The 17847-nt window shown below is 45.5% G+C and overlaps 1 protein-coding gene across 2 annotated transcripts in view; it reads right to left on the bottom strand.

Moving 5' to 3' along the window:
• CAMK2A (calcium/calmodulin dependent protein kinase II alpha) overlaps positions 1-17847 on the bottom strand; it is a 251630-nt gene that overhangs the window by 53706 nt on the left and 180077 nt on the right. For both annotated transcript variants that reach the window (XM_077266328.1, XM_077266329.1), the window contains exons 8-9: positions 13320-13403; positions 11065-11159 (exon numbers count right to left, since the gene is read on the bottom strand). In XM_077266328.1, the coding sequence (XP_077122443.1) occupies positions 11065-11159; positions 13320-13403 (179 nt within the window). The remainder of the gene's footprint in view (positions 1-11064; positions 11160-13319; positions 13404-17847) is intronic.

Genomic DNA, 17847 nt, shown 5'->3' on the forward strand with positions numbered 1-17847 from the left:
AGGGTCCCTGCCCACCAAATCGGAGGCCGAGGGGCCCCACCAACCAAATCGGAGGCCGAGCGCCCCCGGGTGCAAAAGTAAGTGCGCCCCCGGGTGCAAAAGTAAGTGCGCCCCCGGGTGCAAAAGTAAGTGCGCCCCCGGGTGCAAAAGTAAGTGCGCCCCCGGGAGCAAAAGTAAGTGCGCCTCCGGGTGCAAAAGTAAGTGCGCCCCCGGGTGCAAAAGTAAGCGCGCCCCCGGCCCCGGGTGCAAAAGTAAGCGCGCCCCCCAGTCCCGTGTGTGAAAAGTGCTGCTGTAAAGCTGGTAGCGCTGTTCAAGCACCATGTATTTCCTTCAGGAAATGCCCATCTAATATATAATTGCCTAGAATACTACTTCCTGCAATTTGTGCCAAGAAAGAACATACCAATATACATAGTTATTGATACATATTATTTATCATTTACATTATTGTTCTTAAGCAAAGAACCGTTGTTGTGGCATTTGCCACAACACGCAAAGTTGTTGTCTGATGTCTTTCATCACTCCCCTCATAAGCATGTTCATGGATCCTGTGTAACTGTACCTTAAATAACAAGAATTGTCAAGAGCTGGTGAGTGCAGCCATTTTTTGTTCTTTCTTACTATTATTTATTAATTGTATTATTCTTACATTTGAATAAATAAAGTATATATGGATTCTAGACTCCCGATTCTTTAGAATCGGGCTGCCATCTAGTCTAATATATAATTGCCTAGAATACTACTTCCTGCAATTTGTGCCAACTTCCGTGGCTTTGTCCGGAGCTAATGTCCTGAGATAATGTCCGGAGCTAATGTCCGGAGCTAATGTCCGGAGATAAGTGACGTCACCAGTGTCCTACACCCAGGCAGAGCACAGTGGTCCCAGGCAGAGCACAGGGGCCCCAGGTAGCCTATGGGGCCCCAGGCAGAGCACAGTGGCCCCAGGCAGAGCACAGGGGCCCCAGGCAGCATATGGGGCCCCAGGCAGAGCACAGGGGCCCCAGGCAGCATATGGGGCCCCAGGCAGAGCACAGTGGCCCCAGGCAGAGCACATGGGCCCCAGGCAGAACATGGGGCCCCAGGCAGAGCACAGGGGCCCCAGGCAGAGCACAGGGGCCCCAGGCAGCATATGGGGCCCCAGGCAGAGCACAGGGGCCCCAGGCAGCATATGGGGCCCCAGGCAGAGCACAGTGGCCCCAGGCAGCATATGGGGCCCCAGGCAGAGCACAGGGGCCCCAGGCAAAGCACAGGGGCCCCAGGCAGCATATGGGGCCCCAGGCAGAGCACAGTGGTCCCAGGCAGAGCACAGGGGCCCCATGCAGCTTATGGGGCCCCAGGCAGAGCACAGTGGCCCCACGCAGAACATGGTGCCCCAGGCAGAGCACAGTGGCCCCAGGCAGAGCACAGGGCCCCCAGGCAGAACATGGGGCCCCAGGCAGAGCACAGGGGCCCCAGGCAGAGCACAGGGGCCCCAGGCAGCATATGGGGCCCCAGGCAGAGCACAGGGGCCCCAGGCAGCATATGGGGCCCCAGGCAGAGCACAGTGGCCCCAGGCAGAGCACACACCAAATCGGAGGCCGAGGGGCCCCGCCAACCAAATTGGAGGCCGAGGAGCCCCGCCCACCAAATCGAAGGTCGAGCGGCCCCGCCCACCAAAGCGGAGGCCGAGGGGCCCGGCCCCGCCCTCCAAAGCGGAGGCCGAGGGGCCCCGACCACCACATCGGAGGCCGAGGGGCCCTGCCCACCAAATCGGAGGCCGAGGGGCCCCGCCCACCAAATCGGAGGCCGAGGGTCCCCGCCCACCAAATCGGAGGCCGAGGGTCCCCACCCACCAAATCGGAGGACGAGGGGCCCCACCAACCAAATCGGAGGCCGAGGAGCCCCGCCCACCAAAAGTAAGTGCGGCCCCAAAAGTAAGTGCGCCCCCGGGTGCAAAAGTAAGTGCGCCCCCGGGTGCAAAAGTAAGTGCGCCCCCGGGTGCAAAAGTAAGTGCGCCCCCGGGTGCAAAAGTAAGTGCGCCCCCGGGTGCAAAAGTAAGTGCGCCCCCGGGTGCAAAAGTAAGTGCGCCTCCGGGTGCAAAAGTAAGTGCGTCCCCGGGTGCAAAAGTAAGCGCGCCCCCCAGTCCCGTGTGTGAAAAGTGCTGCTGTAAAGCTGGTAGCGCTGTTCAAGCACCATGTATTTCCTTCAGGAAATGCCCATCTAATATATAATTGCCTAGAATACTACTTCCTGCAATTTGTGCCAAGAAAGAACATACCAATATACATAGTTATTGATACATATTATTTATTATTTACATTATTGTTCTTAAGCAAAGAACCGTTGTTGTGGCATTTGCCACAACACGCAAAGTTGTTGTCTGATGTCTTTCATCACTCCCCTCATAAGCATGTTCATGGATCCTGTGTAACTGTACCTTAACCCCTTCCCGACATGTGACGGTATAGTACGTCACATGTCGGGACCCCCGCTTTGATGTGGGCTCCGGCGGTGAGCGCACATCAAAGTCGCGACATGTCAGCTGTTTTTTACAGCTGACATGTGCGCGCAATAGCGGCGGGTGAAATCGCGATCACCCGCCGCTATTAACTAGTTAAATGCCGCTGTCAAACGCAGACAGCGGCATTTAACTACCGCATCCGGCCGTGCGGCCGGATATGAGCGCATCGCCGACCCCCGTCACATGATCGGGGGTCTGCGATGCTCCTCCATTGTAACCATAGAGGTCCTTGAGACCTCTATGGTTACTGATTGCCGGTGGCTGTGAGCGCCACCCTGTGGTCGGCGCTCACAGCACACCTGCAAATCTGCTGTGTAGCAGCGATCTTATGATCACTGCTGCATAGCAGAGCCGATCGGGCTGTGCCTGCTTCTAGCCTCCCATGGAGGCTATAGAAGCATGGCAAAAGTAAAAAAAAAAAGTTTTTAAAAATGTGAAAAAAATAAAAAAAATATAAAAGTTTAAATCACCCCCCTTTCGCCCCAATCAAAATAAATCAATAAAAAAAAACCCCAACCTACACATATTTGGTATCGCCGCGTTCAGAATCGCCCGATCTATCAATAAAAAAAAAGCATTAACCTGATCGCTAAATGGCGTAATGAGAAAAAAATTCGAAACGCCAGATTTACGTTTTTTTTGGTCGCCACGACATTGCATTAAAATGCAATAACGGCCGATCAAAAGAACGTATCTACACCAAAATGCTATCATTAAAAACGCCAGCTCGGCACGCAAAAAATAAGCCCTCACCTGACCCCAGATCACGAAAAATGGAGACGCTACGAGTATCGGAAAATGGCGCAATTTTGTTTTGTTTTGTTTTTTGCAAAGTTTGGAATTTTTTTTCACCACTTAGGTGAAAAATAACCTAGTCATGTTAGGTGTCTATAAACTCGTAGTGACCTGGAGAATCATAATGGCAGGTCAGTTTTAGCATTTAGTGAACCTAGCAAAATAGGCAAGCAAAAAACAAGTGTGGGATTGCACTTTTTTTGCAATTTCACTGCACTTGGAATTTTTTTCCCGTTTTCTAGTACACGACATGCTAAAACCAATGATGTCGTTCAAAAGTACAACTCGTCCCGCAAAAAATAAGCCCTCACATGGCCAAATTGACGGAAAAATAAAAAAGTTATGGCTCTGGGAAGGAGGGTAGCGAAAAACGAAAATGGAAAAACGGAAAAAGCTCCGTGGGTGAAGGGGTTAAATAACAAGAATTGTCAAGAGCTGGTGAGTGCAGCCATTTTTTGTTCTTTCTTACTATTATTTATTAATTGTATTATTCTTACATTTGAATAAATAAAGTATATATGGATTCTAGACTCCCGATTCTTTAGAATCGGGCTGCCATCTAGTATATATATAAAGGTGCTAACTTTCTGTAGCCCCATACCAAGACTACGAAGGAACGGCCTCAACTTCTTACAGCCACACCTCTTCTCAGAATGGATGAGGTTTTGGCTATGTAATATGAGAACACCATGATGTAAGGGCTGAGACACTGATTTCAGGGATGTGTCATTCAATAGGCTGTTTTATTGTTCCAGTATAATCGGTGTCTTATCAGCAGGAGATTATCACTATAGGACTAGCTGTCTACTGCCTCCTAGTCCAACCAAGTCCCCACCATTGATCCGCAGCTTGTATAACAGAAAGCAGCCAATCAACTCGGCATTCAGAGCTCTGTTAAATCTGCAGCAGAAACGTATAGTACAGTTCTTCTGATTCGCCATTTCGCTTACCCATGTGCATGGCATTGCAGTAGCTTAAGTATCCATAGTTAGGACAACTCGTCGTGACAGTTAGTTTGGTTGCTAGTGGTCGTAGCCATGGACACTTAAGGTCATGCAATGCCTGCACATGAGAAAAGAGACATAGCGAATCAGAAGAACTATACTACATTTCTAATTGGAGGTATTTGCTAATATTATTATTACTTTTATTGTTATTATTACACCTACTACATATTGGGATAGGATCTTGGGGATGGGAATATCCCTTTAACCTTAGATATATGGGATTGCAGCCTGTAAATGAATACAAGAGTGTTCTCATTCACTGAAAGGCAAACATATATCTTAAATAGGGTAAGAAAATAAAGCAAAATGTATTGGAAGTAATGTTGTCGTATATGGTGCTTAAGACTTATTTATCTAAAGCTAGAAAATCCCTTTAAGAGCGTCACCTACTTGTAAACTGGAATAACCTTTAATGCTGGTGGCCTCCTAATTGAATATTAATAACATGGAGGACATAACAGATCTTCGGCACTAGTAATCTGCATTCAGAAACACATTATGCCAAAATCCCCGCTCTTAAGTAACACGTTGTTAATGAGGCGCCAGAAATGCGGAGCTGAATACATCAACCCAAGGCACTGTTAATGATGTGACAGATTTACAGCAGCTTCTATTTTTCGTCCCGGACGTTTTAGTTTACGCTTGACGCTAGTAAGAAAGTGATTTTATCTGATTTAATTCATGATTAAAGGGGACATTGTCCCCAAAATGGCCTCCTTTATTATTTGTCTTTGCTGCTCATGGCAACCAATAACAGCTCAGCTTTCAATTTCCCAAAGCTGTTTAAAAAATGAAAGCTGTGCTCTGATTGGTTGCTATGGGCAACAAGGAAATGATTTCCTGGAAACCATTTCAATACGGCTCATTAAAGTGAATCTATCAGCAGGATTTGATCACCTAAACCAAGGGTGTCGAATCTTTATTCTACCAAGGGCCATTTGGATACTTATACCATCCTTCGGGGGCCGTACAAACTCCGCCCACAAAGTACATTCTGACTCTGGCACTTGTGTCAGGACGTAATCTTTCATTGCAGTCCCTGAGAATCTGCCCGGGTGTCATCGAGGGCCGTAAATGGCCCGGGGGCCTGAGGTTCCCCACCCCTGACCTAAACTGATCATAAGTACTTGTAGCTCTTGTAAGATTTGCAAGAGACTAGAATTCAACCAGGATAAGCCAGAGCTGGGCGGAAAATAGAGCTTGAAAGGCCTGGAAAAGGCTTTGTGGGCCTCCACAGACCTTGACACGGAATGAGGTCATCCACAGCCCCTCACATGGAATGAGGTTCCTACAGCCCCCACACACAGAATTAGCATGCCCACTGCCTCACAAACAGTATGAGGGTGCCACAGATCCCCCACTTAGTATGGGAGCTCCCCACTTAGTATGGGACCAGCCACAGACCTCTACCCAGTATAATGGCCAACACACTCAGTATAATGGCCGTAGCCCCCCACACTATAATGGCCCCCACAACTCACCACCAAGTATGATGGCCCCCACTGCCCCTCCCACAGTATTTGGGCTACCACAGTCCACAGCACAAAATGAGGACCCCAACACTGAATGGGGACCCCATAGCACACTACTTAGTATGAGGGCCCCACTCAGTATCGGGCATTCACAGTCGCCATTTCAATATGGGCCCCATAGCTTATTGCCTCTGGCACTGCCCTAGTCCTGTTGCCAACAAGTACCAACATGGACACCAGACCAAAGTGTCTTACAAATCTTTTTGTTCAACTCTACAACCTATAGATTTTGCTACGGTTTTAAAATGTGAAATGCTCTTTTTTTTGACCTTGTGAAAATGTTCCACTATGCTACAGATGGTATTAACACAAAACACCACATTTAGTACTGTAATTTGCTGTGGATCAGTGAGAATTCTGTCCTGCAAATTGGATTACATCTACCTCATTAACTAATGCTTGTGTTGTGGAATGAGGACAATTTTGAAACTTGGTACGGGCCTTGTCTCTTATTTCCATCGTCATTTCTGGTATTGATGGTCTATAAACATGTATGTAGCCCCAATCTTGGGAGTTATGGAGCGCATGGATGGGAGCATAAAAGGGTTTTAAGAAAAAAAATACTTCTGGAGGACAAGGTTTTTCTGAAACTGGAAAATCCTTTTAAGCCCAAATGTAAACCACCCTCTTTCCTATTATGTGTGGTTCACCTTCCATCCCTACAGGCACCTCAATAATAGCAGATAAGGAAAGGTGTAAAGAAATTGACGGTCACATCATCAGAGGGGGCTTCATCAGAGAAAATAACTTTACCTCAGTCCTCTGCAGTCCAATCCTTATACTTTCTGCAGTCACTTTCTCTGATGAAGCCCCCTTCAGACTTTTTGGGACATCTGGGAGAATGATAATCCAGAGAGGAAAGCTGAACTCCAACCATGTGTCCTGTGTCATGCCAAGAGTAAAACCTCCTAAAAACATCATGTGTAGGGGCTTTTCATCCCAGGGAGGGGGCTCACTCACAGTTTTGCCCAACACTGTCTTGAATATGAATGGGATCTAAGCGTCCTCCTAAAGCAAACTCTCCCAATAATCCAGGAGCAACTTGTTATGAACAAGGCTTTTTCCAGCATAATGGAAACCATGTCACAAGGCAAAAGTGATATCAAATTAACTTGGTGAACAAAACATTGAAATTTTGGGTCCATGGCCAGGAACTCCCCAGATCTCATTCCCAACCTGTGGTTGATCCTCAAAAAGCGGGAGGACATAGAAATTATGGTAAACTTGTAAGGTGTCCGTGCGATGTAGTCGTGGACGAGCTGCTGCTTCTGCACGCTCTGTCACCCCTACAACAAAAATCGTGTCCTAGTCCCGGTGTCCTGTTAGTTGTGGGGTGCATCACAATCTCTTGTGGGCCATAGGTCTCTGCTGACTCCAGGCTTCGATCTTCAGGAACCACCGCACACAATCCAGGCGACACCAAATGCTTTTCAACAGTCAAACTTATACTGAACAGTTCACAATCATTATATTGGAGCATATGGGATAGGGCACAACAGGTTAGTGTCTCGCCCTCAGGTATCGGACATAATTTCAGCCCTAGCACTCGTTCCCAATAGAACATCCCTTTTCTTGCTGTCTCCATTACCTCTAGGGATACCTCTACACGGGGCAGGGCACTCGGATTACATCATCCTCTTCATTTGAGGATCCGTGTCCATCTGCAGGTGCGATGTGCCCGATGGCCTCAGCACAAATCTCAAGGTGCCGGGCCCAATGAATTGATCCGCATGGAGGAGTTGTATGGTAATCCATTGCCTTGAGTGATAAGCCATGTTGGCCCTAGCAGCCCACAGCACTTGAGCTCCACAAAGAACTTGCTTAAACCTTCCACTATTCCTCGCCACTCATAACCAGGAAATCCCTCTCCTTTTATTAACACTATTCCCCAAACATCTGCGGCCTGTACCTAACATTAACTATTCCTTATCTATTTCCTATCTCCTACTGTATACCACTAATAACCATTACTTCTTTCTATCTATAAACACTTATCTTTATACACTATCATACGGTTTCAACATTTGCCCCGCTATTCTACACATAACCATATCATATTACATAGGGATTATACACGTACACATTAAATGCATAAAACACATAACACTGTTCACATTACAGATAAGCGTACAGCAGTTGTCTTCAGAGTAGGGACAGGGTAAGCAAGTCCACATCCTCACAAACTCTCAAGCACCAATTAGACAAGGATGGGCTCTAATCAGTCAGGAGTTGGCCCAGAAGCTGAAATCTAGCTGCCATGGTGAAGGGCAGAAGTCTTCATATTTTCACCAAATACACACAAAATAAAGGAGAAACCGCATAAAAAAACGCAGCAAACACTCAATAATCAGAGAAGAATGTGTGCTGAAGACACCTGCAGAAAGCAGTAGAATTTTTTTTTATACCATTTACCATTCCCATAAATAATCTAAATGCTGTGTTAGGCAGGTGGTTACAATTACAAGGACACCAAATATGTCCATGTTATTTGCTGATTTGTAATGTATATATATATATATATACACTCACTGGCCACTTTATTAGGTACACCTGTCCAACTTCTTGTTAACACTTCATTTCTAATCAGCCAATCACATGGCGGCAACTCAGTGCATTTAGGCATGTAGACATGGTCAAGACAATCTCCTGCAGTTCAAACCGAGCATCAGTATGGGGAAGAAAGGTGATTTGAGTGCCTTTGAACGTGGCATGGTTGTTGGTGCCAGAAGGGCTGGTCTGAGTATTTCAGAAACTGCTGATCTACTGGGATTTTCACGCACAACCATCTCTAGGGTTTACAGAGAATGGTCCGAAAAAGAAAAAAAATCCAGTGAGCGGCAGTTCTGTGGGCGGAAATGCCTTGTTGATACCAGAGGTCAGAGGAGAATGGGCAGACTGGTTCGAGCTGATAGAAAGGCAACAGTGACTCAAATCGCCACCCGTTACAACCAAGGTAGGCCTAAGAGCATCTCTGAACGCACAGTGCGTCGAACTTTGAGGCAGATGGGCTACAGCAGCAGAAGACCACACCGGGTACCACTCCTTTCAGCTAAGAACAGGAAACTGAGGCTACAATTTGTACAAGCTCATCAAAATTGGACAGTAGAAGATTGGAAAAACGTTGCTTGGTCTGATGAGTCTCGATTTCTGCTGCGACATTCGGATGGTAGGATCAGAATTTGGCGTAAACAACATGAAAGCATGGATCCATCCTGCCTTGTATGGAGCATCTTTGGGATGTGCAGCCGACAAATCTGCGGCAACTGTGTGATGCCATCATGTCAATATGGACCAAAATCTCTGAGGAATGCTTCCAGCACCTTGTTGAATCTATGCCACGAAGAATTGAGGCAGTTCTGAAGGCAAAAGGGGTCCAACCCGTTACTAGCATGGTGTACCTAATAAAGTGGCCGGTGAGTGTATATCTATATATATATATATATATATATATATATATATATATATATATTTTTTTTTTATTATTTTTTTTTTCAAAAGCTCATTAAAAATGACATTATTGTAATTGTATAGTGTGAGGCAGTGACTGGTGTTGCCTGTAGGGGTTGCTGCATGTTTTCCCCAGGATGCGCACAGAGGCGTGTTGAGGTAATGAGAGGACATTGCAGTCACAGGTGTAGCTGTGGTTGCAATGCAGACTAAAGCGATTATAGGTCATGGACATACTGGTTGTCCAAGGCAGATTTAGGGAAAACCTGCTCTGGACTTTTGTGTTTTGAAAGAGACTGCAGGATGGCAGTCGTGCAGTCCATTTCATTCTGGGCCAGGTTTTTCATGTGGCTGAAGGCCACATATTCAAGTTAAAAACCCTGCAGTATAGGGTTTGGGTGTGTCAGGTGTCAGGTTCAGAAAGTGTCAGTTTGGTGTTTGGAGGAGTACAGAGCAGTCGGCTCTGCAGCGCTCCACCTGTGTGAGGCAACACAAACCAGCGGAGCCAATCAGCCAAGTCAGTCAAATAGCCTGGCACCCAAAGCGTACACAGCGGTGCAGTCACCCACGGTAACTAGTCTCGGAGGTGGACTGTCTTGTGCCCGGCGGCAAACCAGAGGTAGACTGTCCTGTGCCCGAAAGAGGACTGGCATTTTTAGTGACTGTAAACTGGAGGATATGGTTCCTGGTTGCGATCCGGAGGATATCGTGTACTGTGTAAAGCTGTGAGAAGAACATTAACATGGTGGTGCAGTCATCCACAGCAACTAGTCTCAAGAGGAGGACTGGTATGTTTAGTGACTGTAAACTGAAGGATATCATGTACTGTGTAAAGCTGTGAGTAGCACATTAACACAGCAGTGCAGTCGCCCACAAGAACCGGTCACAAGTGGACTGGCGTGTTTAGTGACTGTAATCCAGAGGATATGTGCCCAGCTGCGATCCGGAGGATATCGTGTGCTGTGTTTTGCTGAGTTAAACATTAAAGAGATGTTTTGCTTTGAACTTTGCTGGGTCACTGCCTCATCACTGCATAAGTGTGCTACCGCTGCACTACAATAGGAAGAAACAGATCTTTTTTATTCTCCATGCAGAATACAGGTACATTAAAATGCACTGCTATGTACAATGTATCAGTATAATTTGCCTGTGGGGGTCACAACCTGCAATACAGATTAAGTACACAAAATTCTCCAAGTAACAACACCAGGGCCTGCGGATCAACTGCTTTAGCTCCTGCCTGTAATGCTGAAGGTTGTTGAGTATTGTGCAGATTTCCAAAAAAGGAAAAAAAAAAATCACATTTTATTATTTTTAGTAGTTTTATAAGAACAAAAAAAATCTGACTTTTTCTTCACCTCTAGTATACAGGGAACAGAGAAATACACTGTTATATACAATGTATCTCTATGAATCTGTATAATCTGCTACTGGGTTCACTGCCTGCAATACAGGTCAAGATTACCAAATTCTCCTATCAACATCATTATGGACTATGGATCATAGCTACAGTTCCTGCCTGTACAAAAGGAGAAGTGAATACTATAATTTAATTTATGTCAGTGCAGAAAGATGAAATCCCCTGAGGAGGAGGAACAATGGAACGATGACAACGATCCAGAGAGGTAGGTGAGTATTAGAAATGTGGACAATGCCCTGACATTGTGGGACTCAGCCCTCAAATCGGGACAGTCTTGCTGAATCTGGGATGGTTGGGAGCTATGCTATATAGGACATGTGTCTACCATGACAGTCTACAAACAAGATCTATAAAATCACTTACATCATAGGCGCCAGCTTTGATCTGCTGGTACAGTCTGTGCTGATCTTCATCCCAGAAGGGTGGGTAACCGACAAGCAAGATATAAAGGATGACTCCTGTCGGGTACATTAGAAAACATGGACAATGATTAGTATTTAGAAGCTGGTGCAAAGGATACAAAGCCTCAAAGCTATTTGAGTCAAGGGGAAAGGTAGTGAAGCTATGACTTGACCCTATGACACTTATTTTCTGTTTAGGATAATTTTGCTGCATGATTCCTATGGAGTGATCACCATGTGTTGTCCAATTTTAGGAGACAATTTGGGCGAAAAATACTTTTTGCAATTGGTTTTCATTAAAAAAATGTGCACACCTTGTTTTCTAATGTCTGTATGATACTGGCTGCAAAATTAGTTATCTGTTAATCAATCAGAGAGATTGTTCTGACGGAGAGTTTCTCCTTTACGGTATGTGTCCACTTTCAGGATTGCATCAGAATTTGGTCAGGATTTTACCTCAGTATTTGTAAGCCAAAACCAGGAGTGGGTGATAAATGCAGAAGTGGAGCATCTGTTTCTATTATACTTTTCCTCTAATTGTTCCACTCCTGGTTTTGGCTTACAAATACTGATGAAAAATCCTGACCAAATCCTGATGCAATCCTGAACGTGGACACATACCCTTATCTGTCTTTCTCCGAGCTCCTCTCAGCTGATTTATGACCACAGATAACATCAATTTTAAGTGTGCAGGAAAACAAAGAACTTATAAAAGCAAAATGGTGCAAATATTTTAAAAAATAAATTATCCCGAGAGGTGGACAACCCCTATAGGCTCCATGCACATTAGATAAACATGGGACTGGTCAATATTCTGATGTGTATAGGGGCTTTCAAACTCTCCCCAACAGATGATGTTGGGGAAGAGAAGATTGGGCAGTTGGAATTTCATTTTGTTACCAGGGGGATAATTTGCTGTCCAAAGTGTCTGATAGAGACTTTATCCTCTCTGCCCCTTGAAGACACGCCAGGAGCTCATGCGTATAGGGTATATTGTATAACAATTTAATTTCGACATTGTATAACATTGTTATCAGTCTCCTTATACATGGAGCTGTTTTTGGTATGCTGCTATCAGATAAGCGCTGTATAGTGTAAGCACTCTGTGGCACATATGCACTATATAGTACATTACATTTGTAGTGGATTGTAGTCGCACTGTATTTAGTTTCTTTTTTTATTTTTCTTCTGCTCGGTATTGAGCCATGGCGACTTGATGGATGAACACTCTGTAGGAGGATCGATCTTGTGCCAGTCGAGAAAGGTCCACCAGGGTCTTCTCCGCAGTAATCTTGATTGTATCCAGCTATAGGTTACTGGTCTTCGTCTTCGCCATCGGGTTGCTGGTCTTCCTCTTCACCATCGGGTTGCTGGTCTTCCTCTTCGTCATCGGGTTGATGGTCTTCCTCTTCACCATCGGGTTGCTGGCCTTCCTCATCGCCATCAGGTTGATGGTCTTCCTCATCACCATCGGGTTGCTGGTCTTCCTCTTTGCCTTGTTCCTTCTATTCTTCTGACCATGATGTCACTTCTCCACTGATTGGACACGTCATACGAAGAGAGCAAAGTAGGCAAGTCGTAGATTGGTGATTCTTGCTTCGAGTGACTTGTCTGGCTTGATTTGTTTCAAAATTGATTTATTTGTCCTTCTTGCCTTCCATGGTATCGATAACATCCTTCTTCAGCACCACATTTTGAAAGCGTTGATTCTTCTCTTGTTTTGTTGATAAGTCCAGGTTTCATATCCATATGTTACCACAGAAAAAAACACAAACTATGAATGAGCCAGTGAAATGTTCCTTGAATTCAAGACCTTCTCCAGTGACTTCATTGTTGAGTAACCCATAGCTATTCTTCCATTGACTTCCGGTGTAGTCGCTGAGTGCTCATTGATCAGAGTAGGTTGAGGTCCTTTACAGCTTCCAGTTCATTGCCGTCCATCTCAAATATGTCCTGGTTGTACTTGGCAGTGCTATTTAGGCATCTGTATGAATGCACTATTTATTTGGCCAGTGTATGAACACCATATTAAATGACATTTGTAAGAAGATACTGCATGTGATGGTTATATACATTTACTATACGACTGTACACCATAGGAAGAGAGGGGAAAAACAGAAAATCCTGTATAGAATATCATCCACATTAGAACTAGACACATAGAAACATGGGGGGAAGAGTATTGATGGATCACTTGTGAGGGAAAAAGAACATTACCACAAGCCCAGAGATCGACAGCCTTTCCGTAAGGGTCTTTCCGTAACACTTCCGGAGAGAGGTAGCCTGGCGTTCCAGCAAATCCTGGGATAAAAAGATAGAATTAATTTAATATATTGAGCCACAGCCTGATGGTACTGTAGGAACCCAACTTGGTATAGATATCACCCCATATATATCATCCCCACCGAAGGAAATGCATCTTACTGGTGACAGAAATGGTAATGTATGGTCATACTGCTCGAAGAATTGATAATTGTACTTAAAGTGCTTGAGTAATCATTTTCCACTTAAAAATAGATAATTACTTAGAAAAATTGCAATATGTACATCGGCTGTCATCACCTGCTTTTTTATGTTTTATTTACCAAGTGAGTTCTAAGATTCAGAAAAATAAAACATAAAGGAAACAAATACCAGGGACATTCATCATGACATTGTCCTTTGCTTGATTCTGCTAATTAGTAGTGGTGAGCAAGAGTGCTGGGATAAGGTGATATCTGAGCATGCTCGCGTGCCAATGTGCTCGAAAAATATGTTCCAGTCCCTGGCTGTTTGACAGCCGCGACACAGCCTGTTTGTTAGGAAATCCATGCATGTGTAGCGACTGCTGAACAGCCGGGGGACACGCAGCAAGGACTGGAATACACTCACCGGCCACTTTATTAGGTACACCATACTAGTAACGGGTTGGACCCCCTTTTGCCTTCAGAACTGCCTCAATTCTTCGTGGCATAGATTCAACAAGGTGCTGGAAGCATTCCTCAGAGATTTTGGTCCATATTGACATGATGGCATCACACAGTTGCCGCAGATTTGTCGGCTGCACATTCCAAAGATGCTCCATACAAGGCAGGATGGATCCATGCTTTCATGTTGTTTACCCAAATTCTGACCCTACCATCCGAATGTCGCAGCAGAAATCGAGACTCATCAGACCAAGCAACGTTTTTCCAATCTTCTACTGTCCAATTTCGATGAGCTTGTACAAATTGTAGCCTCAGTTTCCTGTTCTTAGCTGAAAGGAGTGGTACCCGGTGTGGTCTTCTGCTGCTGTAGCCCATCTGCCTCAAAGTTCGACGCACTGTGCGTTCAGAGATGCTCTTAGGCCTACCTTGGTTGTAACGGGTGGCGATTTGAGTCACTGTTGCCTTTCTATCAGCTCGAACCAGTCTGCCCATTCTCCTCTGACCTCTGGCATCAACAAGGCATTTCCGCCCACAGAACTGCTGCTCACTGGATTTTTTTTCTTTTTCGGACCATTCTCTGTAAACCCTAGAGATGGTTGTGCGTGAAAATCCCAGTAGATCAGCAGTTTCTGAAATACTCAGACCAGCCCTTCTGGCACCAACAACCATGCCACGTTCAAAGGCACTCAAATCACCTTTCTTCCCCATACTGATGCTCGGTTTGAACTGCAGGAGATTGTCTTGACCATGTCTACATGCCTAAATGCACTGAGTTGCCGCCATGTGATTGGCTGATTAGAAATTAAGTGTTAACAAGAAGTTGGACAGGTGTACCTAATAAAGTGGCCGGTGAGTGTATATTTTTCTAGCACGCCTGCACCCGAGCATGTTCACTCATCACTATTAGTGAATTAGAATCCAAAAATATTATAATAAGGATTCTATATTCTTTCTCTATGTGTGAGACATCTGTCCTATCCCTCCTTGTGCTTATTAGATCTGGTAAGAGGTTGCGGAAACTTTGGCACTGAACTGGTAGCAATTGCCTGAATAAAACAAAGCCACCACTCTTTCTACAAGACTCATGAGTTGCCCGCCAGGGCAATGGGGATACTCGGTACCGGGTCCGGTCGCACATAAAGGGGATGTCACGGTAGCTGCGACCCGGTCCGTGGCTTTGGGACTCAATTAAAGGGGAAAGGTCTTGTAAGGGAATAGTGAACGTCTATTTTCATGACGCCACCTGTGGTTCTTGGTCAGTAGGGACCGACGCCGCTTAAAGGGGTCCTCTGGGGTGATGGTATAGTGGCTGGATGGTGGCGCTTCCCACTGGTGAAGCGGGATCCCCAGGGCTCCCAAGGTGTATGGAAGGGATGATGTGTTGCCGGTAATTAACGGAAGACACAGGGTTGCAGTCTTTACCTGGCTTACTGGTGATAGCAGGCCACAGTCCAGGGTACCGGCAACAGATACAGAAGGAGTCCAGGCAGCCCAGAAACAAGCGAAAATCCCCTTGGCAGGTCAGGTTGGGAGCCTTCCACTATGTGCTGGTTTTCTGGTCCATTGCTCCCTGTAGTTTGCTGGCAAGGTACTCCTTTCTTTCCTGTCCTGGGACAGTACCTGCACGGTAGGCAGCTTGAGCCGTTCTCTTGGGGTCTCAGGCACGGTGACTCCAGGCTCTAACTGCTGCTGTACCTCAGGTGTTGTACGGGCAGTGTACATATAGCTCTATGCCCTCCGGTTCTGTTGTGGGGCTTGCAGCTCCCCACAGCCTCGGGCTCCCGGTGCCCGGTTTCTGCACTATGGCTCCTAGGAGGCCCAATCGCAATCACAGCTCCTTTTCTGTCTCTGTTCACTCTCAGACTATCACAGACTGACTCCTCCTCCAGACCAGGATCTATATCTCAGGGAAGCTCCCCTAAAACCGGGTTTTGAGCTCCCCTTCCTGGCCTGGAGTCAAAATGAGTTGTGTGTGGGATAACCTGCCAAAGGGATCCCACTTGTCTCCAGGCATAGCACTACCCTCCCCGAGAGGAAGGCAGCACTACTGTGGTACCTGAACTCCTGGGGTGCCACACTCACTCAATGTTAATACTTTGGCTCAAAATGAAGAGAAGCCAAAACGTAAAATGAACTGCTTCCCTTACAAATTTCTGCAAGGCTATTTGCTTCAGAAAGGTTGGCGAATAACCAGTAGATACTTTTTAGATGTGTGCTTTCATAGTCTTGTGTGTTGGCAAAGTTTATTTCTTTAGTTTTGCTGTAGTTTCTTGTACTTTGTACAAACAGGGACAGATATTGTCATCATTGTCCAATTAGGACTCAATCTAAATTCCCAATCTGTATGTCTTTGAAATGGCCTTACTCATACTGAGCCTGTCCTCTGTATCTACACCGATCAAGACCCAAGTTACACCTATGAATAATGTGGATGTGCCCAGGCTTGGACTGGTCCACAGGAGAACAGGAGAGTCCTCTGGTGGGCCGCTGTGCAGGAGTGGGTCACCACCCTCGTATATGAGCAATACTTGGCACAATACACTGGATTCTCTATGTACAGACAAAGCCAACATCTTATTCAGTTAACAAACTACCCAGTTCATTATTATATATATTTGTGATTGAGGAAAATGTCACATTTCTATGTAACTAAAAAATGGGGCTCTGGCGTTGGTTACTGGTGGGCCCATGCCACCCCAGTCCGACAGTCTCATTGGCTCCAGGATATAACTATAGTGGGTGTATCAGGTTTAAAAGAGCTTAGGAGCCTGAAGGGCCTTTAAAGAAGAACTCCCTTTAAATTTGTGTAAATGTATATGTAGTGTAGATTCATTAATATACAAACCCGTTTTTCCCAGTTTCCAGCGCCGCTCCGGCTCTCTTCGGAGTCATAGTGACGGCTCTTCTGACTTGCCGGCTCACACAAGGTTCTAGGTTCCATAGGCTTACACTGTAAAAGTGACTTTTGACTCATGTAGAGCGCAGTGTGATCTGGAGAGTCAGAGCCGCCGTCATGTAACTCAGTAGAAAAAACGGAACAACACTGGAAACTGGGGAAGACAGCGATTGCTGAGTTTGATAATGCACCTACTCTAGGCTACATACCTTTACGCAGATTTAGTAATGCAGTTTTCTCGGGAGTGCTTCTTTACAGGGTCTCTTATCCACAGGAAAAGCTAGTACTATAAATTACAAATGATAATTTTAGCCCTGAAATTGCATTGGGACCGAGCAGCTGAAAAGAAAACTGTCACCAAGATCTAACCTTAGAGTAGACTTAAGTAGGGTCTAACAATCTGCTATGTTTTAAAGAAAACATAGCTTCCATATTGGGTCTTGGGTCATGGCCAGTTTTTGGGCTTGAGGAGTCGGCTTGGCTGCTTTGCCCACTCAGCTCACTATGATTGACAGGTCCTTCTTTGTCCATAAATAGAGTGCAGGGCGCCACCCTGTGGACAATTCTCTTCAGCCAGTACCGGAAATAAGAAATAAGACTACGGGTCTGAGTCATCAGTCCATTTGTGCCTTTATTTTTCTCTAGTTTTTGCTTTTTTTCGCCTGTTTTTCATTTGGGGCCTAATTCTTCTTTTTACTAATGTATTTTATAAAATCTATTTTACATGTGTTGGCCTGTTTTTTTTTTATGTTCGCCATCGTAACCGGGATATTCAGTTTTCTGGGGTTTTCTGTTGATTCTCTAATTGTGAGTTTTTGAAAAGTTGCAAAATTTGCCCCAAATGTACATCAATTTTTCAGCAAGTTTTTTGCTCCATTTAATGAAAGGCGTGACTTTTTGTTCTAAAGAGTCACAAAACGGGTCAAAGACCAAAAGGCAATTT

The sequence above is a fragment of the Ranitomeya variabilis genome, chromosome 5, assembly GCF_051348905.1.
Source record: "Ranitomeya variabilis isolate aRanVar5 chromosome 5, aRanVar5.hap1, whole genome shotgun sequence".
NCBI classification, from domain to species: Eukaryota; Metazoa; Chordata; class Amphibia; order Anura; family Dendrobatidae; genus Ranitomeya; species Ranitomeya variabilis.